Here is a 19,044-nt window from a genome sequence, read left to right on the forward strand (position 1 = left end):
AACAGTGAATAAAGTGGATAACAGTCGAAATGTGTGGATGTCAGAAGACAGTTCACAACATAATAGCCTTTGTCTGCTTGAGAAAACGGAAGAAATAAAATTAATACAAATACTGTAAACTTAACATTAAAACAGAAAAATGTGGTGCTCTTACATCCTGGGACATTCATATTGTATTTGCCCGGTAATCTGCAATATGGTATCCATCCAACTACCCTTATGTCATTTGTAAACAATCGCCAGTGTTGGCACATGACTGTCGCTACCCGCTTGTCATCTAAATTAAATATCATGGCATTATAATACTGTATGTTGGATAACTGAGCGCTGCAAACGAGCTACTACGTTCGCAGCCATGGCGGGACATAGAAGATGCTCCTTGCTGCAGAGTGTTTGATTTGACGGCTTTTGAAGGCATTTGGTTTACATGCTCGATGGTTACACTGTGAATTTGAGAAAAAAATAGTATTATCGAGTATCTAACAGAAGTTTAATGAGTGATATACATGCTATTTTGGCCAGGTGGGCAACGTCTCCGGTCTACGGCACGCGTGTTTGAGTTGGAATTTGGACCAGGGAAGGTGTTCTGAGGGTTTTCACACCAGATATTATGTGGCACCTTAAGATATCGTAACCCTTTTAATCACGATTTTTTCTTCGAATTAAACAAGTCATATTTCTGCTGGCATTGGGTAGGTAGGCTATCCGAAATCGAACGACAAGAAAACACCTGCATCACATGGGGATATTTTTATACCGGTCGGTGGGTACGTACTGTATCACTTTTTCCTCTTGTCCGATAAACTGTTGAATTTTGGTTTATAGACCTGTGATCTGCGTAGAGTATTCCAGGTTGAGCAGTTGCTTTTTTAGTTATGCTGTGTTGTGAGTACACCTTTAAAGATGTTTCACCATTGAGATCATGGTATCCATGCGCCATGCTTGGGCTTTCATAGAATGTTTCCAAAAAAATGTATTGAAGTCATTCATATTTTCTCATTATTACGTTATTAGTTTGGTTCTTGTCCAAGGAAGGCCATGAATAATTCATGGCTGACCCAAAATAGGCCAAATTGGGCTGTCACATAGGGCTAGCCCAAGATTGATGAACATAGTGTATACAGGCACCAAGTGCTATGCACCTACCCCTGAGGAGTATGTTTAATCTAGCTAGAGAGCATTGCATTTATCTTCCAAACATCCCCAGAATATATATGGTACAGTACATGGAAACAGAGCTCTGCATGGAACTATACTTGTCCAATTTAAAGGGACTATTTGCATTTGATATGTCCATGTTACTGTACAGTAGGACAGCCAGTTTAGAGGCCCATCTGGTTTCATATCAAATCTAAGTATCCATCCTAGTGCTCTATTTGTAGATGTAGAGGAAGATGCCAACCCACTGACTATGTTACATAATGTTCATGAGAAGTTATTACAATTCCATTGATTGTACTCATTTCCATATTCCTTTTTTGGGTTATTTTTCAACATATTGATCTGGGTATCCAGAAACTGTCTGATACCGGGTTGGTTACACAACTAATCAACTTGTTTTCTGCCTTTGATAAATACAAAAAAGACGGAGCTGACAGTGCAAAAGGAATGAATAAAGAACTATAGATTTTTCTACTGGGGATATTAAAGTCTTATCTTGATCTTCACATTTTAGCTTGTCAATAATACTGTCACATCACCATAAAGGTTGGGCTTTGATGTTGTGAGATAACTGGCATGACTGTCTGAATATCTGATCTGTAGTCAGCTCTGATGTAGTTTTGCCTCAGACAGTAATGGTCATGGCAGCTTGTTGACCAAAGCCAATATGCATTACTGGCTTTGTCCCACATTCTCCTTTGGACCTGAAATACCAAGCCAAGCCATGGCTTGTCCAAGCTCTGCATTAGCCTCACCGGGCCTCGGCAGAAATGCCAAAGAGGCATGATGTGATGTCAGAATCAGCCAAGAGGGAATAACACCTCAGTCACCATAAAACAAAGTTGACAGGACTACAAAATGAGATTAATGCTTCCTCTCTCTCTGTTTCATTTTTGCCCTGTACCTCGACAGCTCTAGCACTGCACACTCCCCTTGTCTGTGGCACCTCAAACGCCATTGAAGTTGTCAGGAACTACTCCAAAGCCTGTGAGTTTTTTCTCTGTGTTTTACATGATGTTCCAATGCTCAGTACAGTATTCAACCATGGCTTCCTATACAAGGAATGCACAGGTTATATCATACATGAGTGTTGGGATATGAATGTATGGTGTGTCTAATGTATAATACAGGACTCATGGTCCGTGAATGGAGTGTACTAGAATCTAAGAGATTTTAGCTGTCGCCTGGAAGATGCAGTGTTATGTAAGAGCACTATGCACCTTTGGTTAGCGTGACATTATACACTCTGCTTTAAACAGGACATGAATGGCAGGGCTTTGTGATGGCAGGCAGTACAGTCATCCTTCATACAGTGTGCACAGAGTAAACGTCTTCATATATGACTCACCTCATTTAAATAATAAACACACACATGCACAATACACAAAAGTAATAACACATGTATAATACAGTGCTTGATTCCTTTACATATTGATTTATTCTAAACAAGAAAATGACAACGTACATTTCAAGATAACCAATCTGAAGCAGATTTCAGTGTTAATAATTTCCACCAAGTTACAAATCCAATCTCCAAACGCCTTAACGGGATACTTTGGGATTTTGTCAATGAGGCCATTTTTCTACTTCACCAGAGTCAGATGAACTCATAGATACCATTTTTAATGCCTCTGTCTCTAGTATGAGGAAAGTTAGAGGTCGTTTTGTGAGCCAATGCTAATTAGCATTAGCGCAATGACTGGAAGTCTATGGGTATCTGCTAGATACCCATAGACTTCCAATCATTGCACTACACACTAGTTAGCAATTGCGCTAGCTCTAGTTAGTAACTTCCTTCAAACTGCACGCAGAGACATAAAAATGGTATCCACGAGTTCATCGGACTCTGGGGAAGTAGATAGATTCATTGCCAAAATCCTGAAGTATCCCTTTAATATTGCATGTAGAGGGGTCCTGGTATTGATCGGATACCTCAGACCCTGTGGTCATGTACCGGAAAAACTAATGAACACAGGGCAGTGTGGGTGGCCCCTTGGCTGCACACTACACACAAATACACACGCACACACATGCATGTGCCTCAGGCTCTATAAACAACAGGGAGCCTGTCACTCACATCACCCCCCCCCCCTCTCTCTCTTTCTCTCTCTCTCTCTCTCTTTCTCTCTCTCTCTCTCTCTCTCTCTCTGTCTCCCTCCCCCCCTCACAATCTCCCTCCCTTCTGCCTGCCCTTGCAGATGAGGACATCGCCCTTCTGTGCAGAAGAGAGGAGCTCAAGTTCGGCACCTGCCTCATTAACCGGCTGAAATGTTACTATAAGAAGGACTGTGGAAGGGAGTACATGTTGATGAAACTAATCTGCTCAGGTAAGGGACATATCCTTACATGTTTACTGCAAATGTTTTATGGGAATTGTCTTAATGGTACTTGTCACGGTGTATACTAGACTGATTATCCACATAATATTATATGTGTAATGACTAAGAACATGTAACTCTGCCTCTTTAGAGAGACAATAATAACCATGGCAACATATGTCTGGGATGTGATTGAGAACATCTGTTTCTGTCTTTAGTTGATTAAATAGTGTAGTTGTAAGCTGCCTCTGGCACTCCTCTTCAGATCAATTTCCCTGACAGAAATGCAGACCCCAAGGCCAATGTCCAGAGAACTGAACCACTTAAATAACGACCTCATGTGTCTCAAATCTATAGTGACTTCCTGAGGTGGTAGCCGTTAGTGTTAGCAGTGTTGATTGTCATGATTTTATTATATCACTGTACGTACAGCGTTATGGGAATACACATCCCATGCTGTCAAAATGACACAAAATGCCAGTTCCTTAAAATAAAAAAACTGATAAATAAATTGAAATTACCAACACAGGTTGTCATCCATCCTCAAAATGTGATGTTCCAGTCCTAATACAGTGACACAAACATGGTTTGTACATCAGTGGTGACCACGTGTTGCCTTTTTCTGTTACAAATCGGCCTCAGACGTTGCCATTTTGCCTTTTGTATTACACCATCTCTGAAATATGATCTATTGGCTGCTAGGTAGCCTCGCTCCTTTATAAGTACCTTTCCAGTGAACAGCTTGTCCCCTCGGCCACGGTGTGTTTACACCCGCCACTAATGCAGCCTGACCTTTCACTAAACTGTTTGCAGAGAGAGAAAATTGTGCCCACAAACGGCTGCAGTCAGTCAGTGGAACCTCGATGCGTCATGTGGTCCCTGGCACTCTTCAGAAGAGCTCTAATGAGCCACCGAGGGCTCCTCAACCAGCCACAACATCTATCTCCTGACTGACTATTGGGAGAGGGCTGGGATCAGGGAGGAAATTGTTCCCGTTAAAGCTGGCCCTTGTGTGATTTTATAGCATCCGTATTCTACATACATAACCATTGAAATCTGAATTAAGTCATATCAAGATGAGAGGAAATGTTTAAACTCTCTTCAAAGTATTTAGCATGTTTAGACTGCACACAGACTGTTGTGTTGGAATCAATAAACTAAGCTGTAATGGGAGTTTTCCCAGTGATGAAGGGTGGCTAAACCTATACAGCCTTGCTGGCTGCTCTGACAATCATAGCGCCTCTCAAAGTAATACTCACCAATCCCTGCTCTCCTTCTAATCTATAATTCACAGCTCATCCCCCTCACACCTGAAATGTCACCAGCCCCCTAGGCTGTGGAATGACTTTCGGCGGACAGACTCCCCGCTCTCGGGCAAGCTGTAAAAAATGAATAGAGAAAATAGATAGATAAAGAGAATGGAAAGGCAGGATCTTTTTTTAGGTTCCTCTATGGACATGCCACTATGCCCAGCGCAGTCCTCTATGTTGACACTGTAGCTGAGGACTTTCTTTGATATTTTGTTGGGGATCACCCATCATCAACATGTGGCTGGCCAAGTGTGTTGCTACTATTTCAGTACCTCAGTGTTGGGTGTAGAACTTCACTTTCCACAAACAGATCACTGAGAATGTCTTCGAGAAATGAATTTGCCATCTTAAAAATGTCTTTGTAATCTGAATGTCATGACATCAGATACTATCTAAGCGATCTTTATTTCTTAATGCCTTTCCTTTTGAGGACCTATAATATAATACACGTGTTAATAATACAATTTGATTAAATGAATACACTTCAATACATTCAATGGATGAATCCTCTCATCTTGATCAAATATATGTGTATTAATTGTACAATGTATTAATTCAGATATTACCTGCTTCATACTGTATGCCCAAGCATACTATTTGCATTGTTTGCAGTGAATAGATAACCTCCAGCATCCTGAATCTCCTGTTAACCTTCCATTAGTCACAGTGCAGATATCTGCTTCAGCTCTCAAATCAAAGCACTGGCTCTGTGCTCCCATGTCAAATTAAATAGTGGAGTGGTTTTCATGGATACAGCACTAACCTCTTCACTTTGTTCTGTGTATTCTTTGTCATAGTCATTCACTTCCAAGAAGTATCTTCACCCCATACTAGTGTGGCAGCGACACTGTATTAAGTTGGTCTTTTATTTCAGCGTTCTGATTGAGAAAAGGGGCTTCAGTGAAGGATAGCTCGCTGAAGGATAAAGGCTACAGATGGGACATCGGGGCTCTATCCTTGAGAAGGACACTTAGCCCAAATTGTTTTTCTAAATATCCAGCTGTAGAAGTGGATAATATGTAAATCTATCCATCTCCCGGTGGATCAGGGCATCTGCTGAGTAGGTAAATAAATAATGTAAAGAGTAGCAAGTGGCTGACTAATGCTGCCACTTTGCCATCATGCCCCTTTCCTGATTTGACCTTCTCCTCACCGCTGCCAAGGCAGACCTAGGGACTGTGACGGTGGCTCTGGATCCCCCTGGAGTGATCCAGCTCACCCTGCTCATGCCCTGCTGGCTGTCTGTCAGAGTAGGGACATACAGGAACAGACAGGCTCTACGCTGTGGCTGCACTCCCCAGACCACATCCATCACCACTGTAATGTACGGTTCCTCAACATCTACAAAAAACCGCTGCTCCTCTCTACCAGGAAAACACCAGATCTTGTAATCTGTGTTATCTGGTCTGTGTGTACTGTCATTTGTTTGTGTTGTGAATACCTGTTTGCAACTTGTACAGTTTCAGAGATGTGCAAGCTGGGATGATGATTCTATGCTGAGGGGAGGTTTCAACACAATCAGTTTGAGTTTGTTTGAAAATACAATGCATGTAAATGTCAACGTACAACACCCAAACGTCAATGTGCAATCACACCAATCATATCCTACACTGTAATTACAATGTGTTTGCCCACAGGATGTAATGCTATGTAAACATACATTTGAGCAACACCTATTATGAAGCCTTTTCACAGACAAAAGTTGAGGCACGTCGTCTTTCCAAACCTTATTTCGGTGCCTTCATATTTCATAGGGAGATCTATGGCCACTTTAGTTGTTCTCTCCTTAAACACTTTCAATTATCTGTACGTCAGAATGTATTCAATGATGTACAAAATATTAAGAACACCTGCTCTTTCCATGACAGACTGACCAGGTGAATCCAGGTGAAAGCTATGATCCCTTATTGATGTCACCTGTTAAATCCACTTCGATCAGTGTAGATGAAGGAGAGGAGACAGGTTAATAAGGATTTTTAAGTATTGAGACAAGGATTGTGTATGTGTGTCATTCAGAGGGTGAATTGGCAAAACAAAAAAGTATGTGCCTTTGAACGGGGTATGGTAGTAGGTGTCAAGACCTGCAACGCTGCTGGGTTTTTCACGCTCAACAGTTTCACATGTGTATCAAGAATGGGGGGTTCCTAATATTTGATATACTGTATTTCCTTTTTATCTTTTGATCAAAGAGCCAATCCTTTTGCACCCTTTGCATCTTAATAAGTATGATTTTTTTATCCTAGCAAATCAAGTCCTCAGAAAAAAGCACTCGTGTCAGTAAAAAACAGGACCGGATTTTAAACGGTCTGTTCCAGTTCAGTGCACATGATCTACGAGTACAATGGTACCCATGATCCTTTGCTTATCCATCAGAAAGAACCCCATATTTTAGGAATTATGAAAATGTCAGAAATTGGCACATTTGCACATTTCTGTTGCATTTTCACTTGGTCCAGGTATGACCATCTATATGCATATTAGGAGATGTGTTGAGATTTTAGAATATTGAGGGTGGGGATAAAATACCAAGATGGTTCTGCTTCAGTTCCCTTGTCACAGTAGAAAAAACAACTATTAAAGGCTTTGCAGGTGGCCAGATAGTGGTGGCAGATGTCAGGTGAATTCTCCCTGTGCCTTTTGGAAGAAAGCTATTTTCTTTGCAATTAGTGGCCAAGATTTCTTAATAGCATCTAATAATTGCAATGGCAAACTGCTGTGGGGTGGAGTTAGTGAGACAGGAGGAGGATGGAGACAATTTGTCCTTTATGAGTGCCTCTATTCACATTAATTGCTTTAGACATATTCCTTTAATCTATCACTTTTTCTATGCCTCACCATTTACAGCAAACATGATGAGAACGAATGTGTCTGTGAATACGATGGCTGGAAAATGGCTCCAGAACACTGTCGGCAGAAGAAACATTATTGTGTTCTGGTCTAACACCCCAAGCATCTGTTCCTCCACACATTGCAAAAGCAATGGGATTTCTCAAAGCGGGAAATGTGCTTACACATGCCATACCCAATTCACAGCTGTGGATACAATACGCAAAGGTCAGTAGTGCCCTATGGCAAGCCTGCTTCTCCCTATACCCAGCTGTACCCTAGGGCCCAGGTTATAATTTACCCTTGTATTGTGTCACCCATATATGTTTTAAATTCCCCAGGGTTTCAGATGAAGGCCTGTAGTGTACAGTAGGTTAGGTATGGACATCCGTCTTCCCGTCAGTTGAAAAGTCAGGGCAGATACAGTAGGAGGGATCAGGGGTTATTACATCAACTAGAAGCTGGAGTTATTGGAGCCGCTTTAACCAGATTAAGAGGCTGCACAGCTACACTGCGTAGCTTCATCCCGTGGGCTCAGTGTGCCAGCCATGACAGTGAGTGGAATCAAAACAGCCAAATCCCACTGAAATGGGCCCTCCTGACCCACTAAACTCAGAGGTCTGGATAATGCAGGGCCAGGCCTAATTTATTTATTTATATTGAACCTTTGTTTAACTAGGCAAGTCAGTTAAGAACATATTCTTATTTACAATGACGGCCTGGGAACAGTGGGTTAGCTGCCTTGTTCAGGGGCAGAACGTCAGATTTTTACCTTGTCAGATCAGGGATTCAATCCAGCAGCCTTTCGGTTACTGGCCCAATGCTCTAACCACTAGGCTACCTGCCGCCCCATACCCTGGCTGTCTGTTTGTTTGGGAGGGCCAGCAGACATGGCCCATACATGCAGGTGTATCCCTAGTACTCCTCTAATCTGGGTTAACGGACTTGGGGAGAGCTCTCTTTAAATGGCCGCCCCTCCTCCCAAAGTGTATAATTATCTTAGAGGGATAAAGTGCAGTGAAGTCATGGGCTGTTTACTGTCATTGACAGTGTTTTAGGACCGTGGTTGTCAAATTTTGGAAAAAGCTGACTATACACACATACTTTAATAACAGTAAGTTTAAAATATACTGTAGTCCTGATCAAGAAGCGATGTTGTATCTAATCGGCTAATGCAATGTTGAATGTCGTATGACCTTGAGCACTACCGCTGGAGGTCATTCACTCTGAAAACCTTTCAAAGAGGCTTTGTGCCTGGAGTAATCAACTGTTCTTCAGAGCTCACTTGAATCACATGGATAATCATGATAACCAAAACCTGTCCCCCGCCCCGCCCCGCCCCTTTCTGTCTCTAGCATGGCATCACAGTAAACCTGGTCCCCTGAGGAACTCTGTAGATGTGTAGCTTGCTGGCCGCCACGGGCAATCCAAACTGGTTTGATCCAGAATGAGTGCAGCTCAATTATTCACTCACTCCCTTTCGGGGTTCGGTTGTCTAATTCGTCTTTCCATGGATCCCCCTTAGAAGGATCTTCGTATGAAGTTTCCCACCGGCTGGAGCCTCTGGCAGAGCTGGATAAGGACAGGATGCCTGTGCTCTCAGACACCTCTAAGTCTCAGCCAATTATGGCGTAGCGGATGTCAGTTTTGACAGACTTATGCACTTTTCACCATTTCATATCTTTCTGACAGTTTCTACAACAGCTTGGAGTGAAGCAGCTTCCTTTGCCTAAATCCACAGAGGCTGAATAATCCACAATATGAATGGAAATAAAGTCAGAGGCTAACCAAACTCAAGAGGACAGTGCATTTTCTTCTTCAATATCCCCTTGTTCTTGTAAAGCCAGGCACGCTGGAGGGATGCACAGCCAGTCAATGATTTAATCTCGTAATCTTCTATTGAATTAATAGAATCAAAAGGCATCAACTTTCATTCTGCAAATTCTTCCCTGGTCGCTGTGTTTTGGTGAGCCAATACCTGCCACTGTTAGATAACCCACTTGTAATGATAACAATTTGTTCTGAATTGAAGTCTTCCATTTTTTGACATGACCTAGCTCTTCCTCTACTTTGAGTTAGAATCATTTCCTGTAGCTGTTGTGTCATGCTGCTGCTCCTGTGATGTTACTGTTGCAAGAGGGACAGACAGTTCCAGCCAGGTTTGGCCCTAGATTTGTACAGGAAATGACTCATTCATACCTAACCCCATTAAGCCACTTTAGACTGATGGTGTCTGGACTTCTGGGATAGGAGCACTGTCACACCTCCACCTCAATGGGAGACAAACTAATCACATTTCATGTTCTTGTTTTCACCATGGCAGCCTCAAGGGAATGGTCAGACGCTTTATTTTCCACACCGTTAATGTCTGAATTGTCGAATCAATGGCAGATCTATAGGGCTCCGCTGTTTCAATGGCTCGGTGCTCAACATGTATCTGTGATGGCTCTATGTATTATTGTCTGTTAAAGGGGATTTTCCCCCTTTCAAACACTATGCTTCTGAAAAGTGTCCAGTCCAGCAGAAATGGGGTAGGGATTTTGAGTAATTTCAAACTGCTGCTAGGCAGATGAGCAAAAATATCTATTTTAGGATTCATCATGTATCTAATGTGAAATATGCAAAGACCTAATTCCTCTGACTCTAATTCTGTTGCGTTGATGTTGACTGATCGGGATTGGGTTAATGGATCTAGAATAGTGAACTATGGTGATGCCGCGACATCACACACATACGCACGCATGCACGCACACCGTACACAACAACCACGGACCTCCTGGTAAAGGAGTAGGGTTGGATGTGGCAGAACACTGGTATAATAGTGATCATCTGTGCCAACCCTTCTGTGGTGTATTAATAGGTGAGCTAGAATGCACAGAGACTTAAGCCTCTATGATCCAGTTTGACCCAGATATTCATTCCCCCTCCATGGCTCTGTGACCCACATCCAGTCATATCCAACTTCCCTTCATGTATAATATTGTGTATGGTGTTACACTGTGAAGGAGGCTGTCTTATGAAGGGCATTGTGCCCAGATACAGTATTAGGTCGCATCTCTGAGACAGATACAGTTCATTTGTTGTTCCATGCAGATGTTACTGTTTTGTATCACCTGTAATCTCAATGAACTGTTTCAATAGAATAAACTGAATAGTTCATGTGTCTTTGCAAAATAGGGGCCACTGCTATCTATCTCTTTCATGCATATCAGTTGGGATCACAGGAGGCTGCTGAGGGGAGGACGACTCATAATAGTGGCTGGAATGGAGTGAATGGAATGGTATCCAACACATGGAAACCACGTGTCTGATATGTTCAATACCATTCCATTGATTCCGTTCCAGCCATTACTCTGAGCCCATCCTATCCAATTAAGGTTCCTGTGGTTGGGATATCGTATGATTGAAGGTGTGACAGGGCCGGAGTGGAAGAGACTGATGTCTATTGAGTTTTTGATGTTCTGTGGATTGCTTGCTCTCCTTTTTACACCAGCCTCTGGGTTTTAGAATCAGATCTCTGATGCTTTGTCTTACAGCCAGAAAAACAGCCAAGACCATGCTGTAGGCAGGAAATGGGTCACACCATGTATTGTGTAAAACATAGAGCACACTGTGGTTTGCTGTCTTTGTCTCATTGAATACAGGGGATGACGATAACAGAGCTGGGTACACGTGTGTTTGTTCCTATTTCTTCATAGGACTGTTTTTGTGTACTGTTAATTTGTCTCTGGGTCGTATTTGATTGAGTTTGTGTGTGAGCGAGAGAAAATTAGAGAGAGAGAGAGAGAGAGAGAGATGAAAAAGAGAGGGGGAGAAAGAGAGAGAGATGGGGAAGGGAGAGAGATGAGAAAGAGAGATGAAAGAGAGAGCGAGATGGGGGAGGGAGAGAGATGAGAAAGAGAGTGTAAAGGAGGGGGATAGGGAGAGGGAGTGTGTGTTAGTATTTGTCCCCCTGGAGCTGTTGCTCTGTGCAGTCACAGTGTGCTCTGGCCTGGTCAGCAGCTGTCGTGTCATCCAGACTCAAGCCTGATTCTGATGGCTGCGCTGCAGGATGACCTTGAGCCGCTGAATCAGTCTCATGCTAAATTGATTTGGGAGGGTTGCTGTGGAGATGGCTGCATGGCTGACAGACTGCCCAGTAACAGCAGTCCCATCCCAAGTCACAGTCAGGGAGCAACAGTGACATCTCAGCCCTGGAGGCTCCTTTTAACACTGAATGTGAAAGGAGGGAACATCACTGCGACTATCAGATCCATTATAACCCATCCATCAACCAGCCAGCCAGCCAACTGAGTCTGTCTACCACAGGGTGTGCAAAATACTTTCTACCACCCACTAGTAACATGCAGCCAACGGGTGAAATTACAAGATATTATCACACACAGAAGCTGTTATATGGACCTGGCATGGCTTGGCTAGTATGTGTGGTATGCTCTGTATAAACAGGTGTAGTAAAGATGTAGTATCTTAATTTGATCACTCTGTTGTGGCTGAGTGTTTTCCTGCACCTCAGGAAATTCAAATGAGCCTCGTGATAAATACATTCACAGAACACCAGCAGTTCTCTTTCTTTCTCACTCGCTCAAACGCACCAGACAGAATAAATACCCTACTGTAGGTCCTGCTACTGCGACATTCAAATGTACAACAATGTATCTGAAATTCAGCCATATACAGTACATCAACAACCATTGTTTTATATATCCTGAACAAAAAGACGCAACATACAACAATATTAATGATTTTCCTGAGCTCATATAAGGAAATCAGTCAATTGAAATAAATGAATTAGGCCGTAATCTATGGATTTCACATGACTGTGAAAGTTAGGGTCTTGGATCAGAAAACCAGCCAGTACTGTATCTGGTGTAACCAGAATGTTTTCCCACTCCTCTTCAATGGCTCTGCGAAGTTGCTGGATATTGGCAGGATCTGGAACACGCAGTTGCACACGTCGATCCAGAGCATCCCAAACTTGCTCAATGGGTGACATGTCTGGTGAGTATGCAGGCCATGGAAGAACTGGGACATTTTCAGCTTGCAGGAATTGTGTACAGATCCTTCTGACATGGGGCCGTTCATTATCATGCTGAAACATGAGGTGGTGGCAGCAGATGAATGCCACGACAATGGGCCTCAGGATCTTGTCACGGCATCTCTGTGCATTCAAATTGCCATCGATAAAATGAAATTGTGTTCATTGTCTGTAGCTTAGGCCTGCCTGTACCATAACCCCACCGCCACCATAGGGCACTCTTTTCACAACGTTGACATCAGCAAACCGCTCGCCCACACGACGCGGTTGCGAGGCCAGTTGGACGAACTGTCAAATTCTCTAAAACGACGTTGGAGGCGGCTTATAGTAGAGAAATGAACATTAAATTATCTGGCAACAGCTCTGGGGGACATTCCTGCAGTCAGCATGCCAATTGCACACACCCTCAAAACTTCAGACATTCAAAACTTCAGACATTTTAGAGTGGCCTTTTATTGTCCCCAGCACAAATGCACCTGTGTAATGATAATGCTGTTTAATCAGGTTCTTGATATGCCACACCTGTCAGGTGGATGGATTATCTTGGCGAAGGAGTAATGCTCACTAACAGGGACGTAAACAAATTTGTGCACAGAATTTGAGAGAAATAAGCTTTTTGTGTGACTGGAACAATTCTGGTATTTTTTATTTCAGCTCATGAAACATGGAACAAACACTTTACATGTTGCGTTCATATTTTTGTTCAGTGTAACTTAATAATAACACAAGATAGATATTGGTCTACGACATAGAAGTGTATCCAAAATGCAGCTGTAGGCTGCACCTAAACTATAGCCTAAAGTAGCCTGTGAAAATAGAATGTTAGAACGTTGAACTTTTTTGAGAATAATCAAATCCTCCTGCAGGATTATTTTACTCCTGCGGCGAAACTGGTCAAATTAAGATCCAACATCTCTGTGAATATGAGAGTTACAGGGAGTATGCGACTTTCTTTATTACTGTTTTTGGAACAATATGTTTGGAACATTGAATCACAATAAGCTTTTGTGAACTGAACAGTGAGTCTGCTTTCCACTGTAGATTATAGGACAAGACACACATCATGACAAGATAGACACCACAACACTACATACAGTAAAGAGAGACCTAATACAACAACATAGCATGGCAGCAACACATGACAACACAGCATGGTAGAAACACAACATGGCAACAACATGGCAGCACCACAACATGGTACAAACATTATTGGACACAGACAACAGCACAAGGGCAAGAAGGTAGAGACAACAATACATCATACAAAGCAGCCACAACCATCAGTAAGAGTGTCCATGATTGAGTCTTTGAATGAAGAGATGGAGATAAAACTGTCCAGTTTGAGTGTTTGTTGCAGCTCATTCTAGTCACTAGCTGCAGCGAACTGAAAAGAGGAGCGACCCAGGGATGTGTGTGCTTTGGGGACCTTAAAGAAAGTGACTGGCAGAACGGGTGTTGTATGTGGAGGATGAGGCCTGCAGTAGATATCTCAGATAGGGGGGAGTGAGGTCTAAGAGGGTTTTATAAATAAGCATCAACCAGTGGGTCTTGCGACGGGTATACAGAGATGACCAGTTTACAGAGTATAGAGTGCAGTGATGTGTCCTATAAGGAGCATTAGTTGCAAATCTGTTGGCCGAATGGTAAAGAACATCTAGCCGATCTATAAATTACGTCTCCAAAATCTAGCATGGGTAGGATGGTCATCTGAATCAGGGTTAGCTTGACAGCTGGGGTAAAAGAGGAGCGATTACAATAGAGGAAAACAGATTTGAACCTTAGCCTGCAGCTTTGATATTTGCTGAGAGAAGGACAGTGTACCATCAAGCCATACTCCCAAGTACTTGTATGAGCTCTAAACCCTCAGAGGTAGTAATCACACCTGTGGGGAGAGGGGCATTCTTCTTACCAAACCACATGACCTTTGTTTTGGAGGTGTTCAGAACAAGGTTTAGGGCAGAGAAAGCTTGCTGGACTCTAAGAAAGCTTTGTTGTAGAGCGTTTAACACAAAATCCGGGGTGGGGCAAGACTATCATCTGCATATACATTTTATGAGAAAAATTCCTACTGCCTGAGCTTTGATGTTTTGATGTAAATTGAGAAAAGGCTCCTGAATTCCTGCTTTCATGTGTCAAAGCCTGCAGTGCCCTGCTCATAAATGACCCATGAGCCCCTGTGTGAGTATCATACCCACCTCCTGGCTGCCTGGTCTGGCAGTAGGTGACCGGTAGAGGAGCGAGAGGCTTCGTGTCAGGCCTGGGATCCGGACATCCTTCCTCACTCCACTGGTGATTCGACATGACTGCTTAATGACTACCTCAACCAAGGGCCCGGAATCAGACCTGACGTTTGCTCAATACAACCGGAAGCCGCTCTGCTTAGCGCTTGCCGACTGAACTGATCTGCTGCTGCTAACTCACAAACAGACCAGAAAGACAGAGACAGTACTACACGTACAGCCCTTCCTTTGTCATCAACAGAACCACATCCTGAAGAAAAACACTTTGTGGGGAGAAGCAGCCAACATTTGTTCCCTTAATTTTATATGTTTACCTTTATTTAACTAGGCAAGTCAGTTAAGATCAAATTCTTATTTACAATGATGGCCTACATCAGCTAAATCCAGACGACGCTGGGCCAATTGTGCACCACCCTATAGGACTCCCAATCACATCCAGTTGTGATACAGCCTGGAATCAAACCAGGATGTGTGTAGTGGCGCCTCAAGCACCGAGATGCAGTGCCTTAGACCGCGAGCCACTTGGGAGCCAATGTTTCTGCTTTTCGACTGTAACCCCAATGTTACATTAGTCATACACCCTTATGTTATAGTGATGGGGGGAAAATAATCTGCACAGTTACATGTTTGGAGATATTATTTTTTAAGATATATCATATCTTTTTGACAATATCGCAATATTATTTTTGCCCTAGCTGGCTGCACGAAAACTCTAGTATTTCTCCTTCACAGCTTGTTCTTCATCTTCTTTTTAAATAGGGAGCCAATTTGTTTTCAACACTCCATGACTGATCAAAACATGTTTTCCCATGTCTCTCTCTTGTCCGTCTGCAGCAGACAATTGGTCAATATCGTATCAGCACTTACGTATCGTGACAATATCGTATCGTGAGGTCCCTGGCAATAGCAGCCCTATTATGTTATACTAGGGACATTGTGTTTCCATAGCTAGGGCTGACAGTAGGAAGAGCAGAATCAACAACCTCTGCATAAACCAAACAGTTGCTTTGTGAGAAGGTGTTAAAGTTCACAGTTAGCCATTGTTAAGTAAATGCCAGCAGAAAAGTACCAATGGCCTGGCTTTGGCCCCAGGTGAGAGCAGGTCTGCCGGAGCCATGGCCCAGTGAGACACGGGTGCCGGCCCGCATAGATGGAAACAGAGAAGTCTGAGCCTTTTTGTGTAAAACATTGGGGTAAAACCTTTTTGGAAATGCACCATGAGTGAACTGCTATGTCTTTGGTCTAGTTTGTACTTTTCAAAAAAGTGCATGGAATGTTACTAGTACACCTGTATTGTGTTTCCAATTATCCCCGGTGCCACTTAGCAACACTTCAAGGTGTACCAGTGGCACTCCCTTTACTATTGGATGTTTTGTAAGTAAACTACACGTTGGCTTTTTGAAGCGCGAGCTACTGCAGTGTGTGCTTTGTAGTGTGGCTAAGATCGATTTCTGCTCAATGAAGCAGGCTCTACCTTACATTAGAAGAATGGATTGCGGGGAAAGCATTTCTAACAGTCTGTGGTGCTTTTCCACGCAGTGCTGTCCATCCCCCAGACTCGTCATAGACGGCCATTTCTTCCCCGTGTCTGTCCTCATAAGACTTCCGCTCACCCCCTTGAAGGAACACATTTGTGATGAGAGGAGAAAAGCTGTCACCCGGCAGAGACAGGGCAGTCCTTTCACTCGTCCCCTCCACAGTCCTCTCGTCTTCTCTCACTCTTCTTTATTTGCCTCTTTTTTTTCTCTCCTCTTATTCTTCTCATATGTTGCAGTCTTTTGGTAAGCGCTGTGGACATCTGACATGTTTTCTTGTTAATCGAAGAGGGAAATTGTGTGTGTGTGTCCCTGCCTGTCGCTTCTGTTATCCCCTTACTGAGGGTTGCAACGGGAAGTTATATTACTGCAAACTTTCAAATTGTACAGGTAAACTACCAGAATTGTGTTATCTTTCAAGGATTTTATGTAATCTATCGCGAGACATCTAGTGGCCCTTTTTGGTACTTCAGATTTGTACAGGTGTCTGTAGTTATTTTTGGCCCTCTGTGTGGCCTTATCACCTGCAAAATGTATGAAATCCTTTTTTTGGGGGGGGGCAAAGCTGTTAAACATTATCCTAAATATAAACCATCACCTTAAGTAAATATAATTGGTGTTAAAGATGAGGGTTTCAGCATGAAATATCCTTTATATTTTTTTTCACACACTTTTTTTAATTTTACTATGTCAGTTTGTTGTCACTGTTTTGCCTTCAAACTGGTGGCAGTTGCCTCAACAGTTGGAAGAGTTGCAGAGTTAATTGAAAATAATGCCATTGTTGATTCAATGCTTTTTTTCATTAGTTATTTTCTCACTATTTTCTCTTGGACCATGTGGTCTATCAACTAGAAACTCATGGACAATATGGAACTAAAAAAACGTATACTAAATATGAATAAAAACATTTTTTAAGTTATTGAACTATAAATTACCAAAGTTACGATTGTCATAGATTTTCTGTTAATTACCGAAATTACTGAAGATTCTGGTAGCTTTGGTAAACTACCGCTATCTTCGCAACCCTCCCCGTGCCACACGGGACACACTCAGGGAAATAAACAAAAGAGTTGTGTCACCTATTAAATCAAGTGACAAATATGTGTGAGTGGGAGTCCCATGGTGGATCATGTGTTGCTTGTAGGTTGGAGCAAGGCTTGTGTGACGTAAGACACAGAACTGCCACCTAGTGGTAGTCATTGTTCTGACCTGGGATATCAGCCTGTCTTCCAGTCCCAGAGTTGTTTATTTCCTGCTCAGAGGATACCTTCGTCTTTGGAGTTGAAGTTGGGATTTTGCTGTTATTGAAGCCTATGGGGATTGCTGATTTAAGTCAAAAATACTCGTATAGTCCTTTTCATTCATAATACCAATACATATTGTTAAAGGTGGATGTAGAGCTAAATATTTTCTTCTTTTTAATGTTGTTATATTTCAGTATTTAAATAAATAAATATAGATATCCTTGAGGTCAGAGCAGAAATCAGGCATCTGCAAAATATCTCTGCTCTTCTCTGGCATACAATAGGTTCATCTTCTAGAGGCATGCAAGGTGACATTTGTTTTCCTCGTCACCTTGAGAGAATGCCCACAACGTGTTATCGTTGAATGCAGGGAGAGGAGTCCTTATCACCCCTCATTCTATAGGGCCATATCAATGTGTTTTACTCTCTCTCCACATAACCATGTACCTCTCATACTGGGTAATACACATGTACTACGACAGCCTTCATCTTCTCCTCACTCTGCATTCCCTACTGGCCCAGTGACCATCACCATAGATTACACAGGTTGTCACCTGCACAATGTACTCAATGATGGATGTCCCTTGAACATATTCATAGTGCAGCCATCTTCAGTACAATTGTATATATATTTTAAAAAATGTTTTTAACCTTTATTTAACAGTTACCAAAACACATCCAGACATCCTCTCAGGATCAGACTGACGTCTCAATGGCATGGTCCCTCTAGCTTGTATAGAGTCTATAGACTATTTAAAGCAGACCCTGTCATCATCTATCCGAATCGTAATAGTCACCTTAGATCCAACCAGGTTTCACATGGGTAAACAAGCATGTGGCCAACAGATGCACTAGATGTGGCCTTGGTATGTACCGTACATGTCAGGACAACACAGGCATTAGAGCGATTGTCTTGTATTGAGGTCATACAAGAACTTCCTGTGTGTACTGAATAACTTCCGCTGCTACCGTACATGTCAGGACAACATGTACTGTATGTTTGTCATGTCCCACTGAATCAGCCTATAGTGTCAACATATTGAACACGAGGAACTGCAGTGGACTTCTTCTCACAAGGTTGTACATACCAAATGTGATATGTGATAAATATGTTAAAATGGCTACCTGGTAAAGTGTGAATTGGCGTATAAAGAATTGGCCAATTGCCATGTGTTAAAAAATGATCAGCACCTGCTTGGGTTGGTGCTGAAGATGTGTTAATTAGCTATGGTTCGTCTTCTGTGTTAAAATATTTAAAAAATCACACTGAATTCACACCGAAGTTGTGGTTATCATATCTTAAATCTGTCATTCGAGGGGGGAAAATGAACTTCTTAAGATTTTATAGACTTGTTTGTGTTATCCGATCTCTCTT

The 19,044-nt window shown here is 42.4% G+C and overlaps 1 protein-coding gene across 1 annotated transcript in view; it reads left to right on the forward strand.

The window, feature by feature from the left end:
- Nucleotides 1-478: 478 nt before the first annotated feature.
- Nucleotides 479-19,044, forward strand: part of LOC139412158 (protein BEAN1-like) — a 39,490-nt gene continuing 20,924 nt past the window's right edge. The window contains exons 1-3 of the mRNA XM_071158973.1: nt 479-767; nt 2,074-2,148; nt 3,360-3,488. Of these exons, the coding sequence (XP_071015074.1) occupies nt 740-767; nt 2,074-2,148; nt 3,360-3,488 (232 nt within the window). The 5' untranslated portion in view covers nt 479-739. The remainder of the gene's footprint in view (nt 768-2,073; nt 2,149-3,359; nt 3,489-19,044) is intronic.

Source organism: Oncorhynchus clarkii, chromosome 6 (genome assembly GCF_045791955.1).
Source record: "Oncorhynchus clarkii lewisi isolate Uvic-CL-2024 chromosome 6, UVic_Ocla_1.0, whole genome shotgun sequence".
NCBI lineage: Eukaryota > Metazoa > Chordata > Actinopteri > Salmoniformes > Salmonidae > Oncorhynchus > Oncorhynchus clarkii.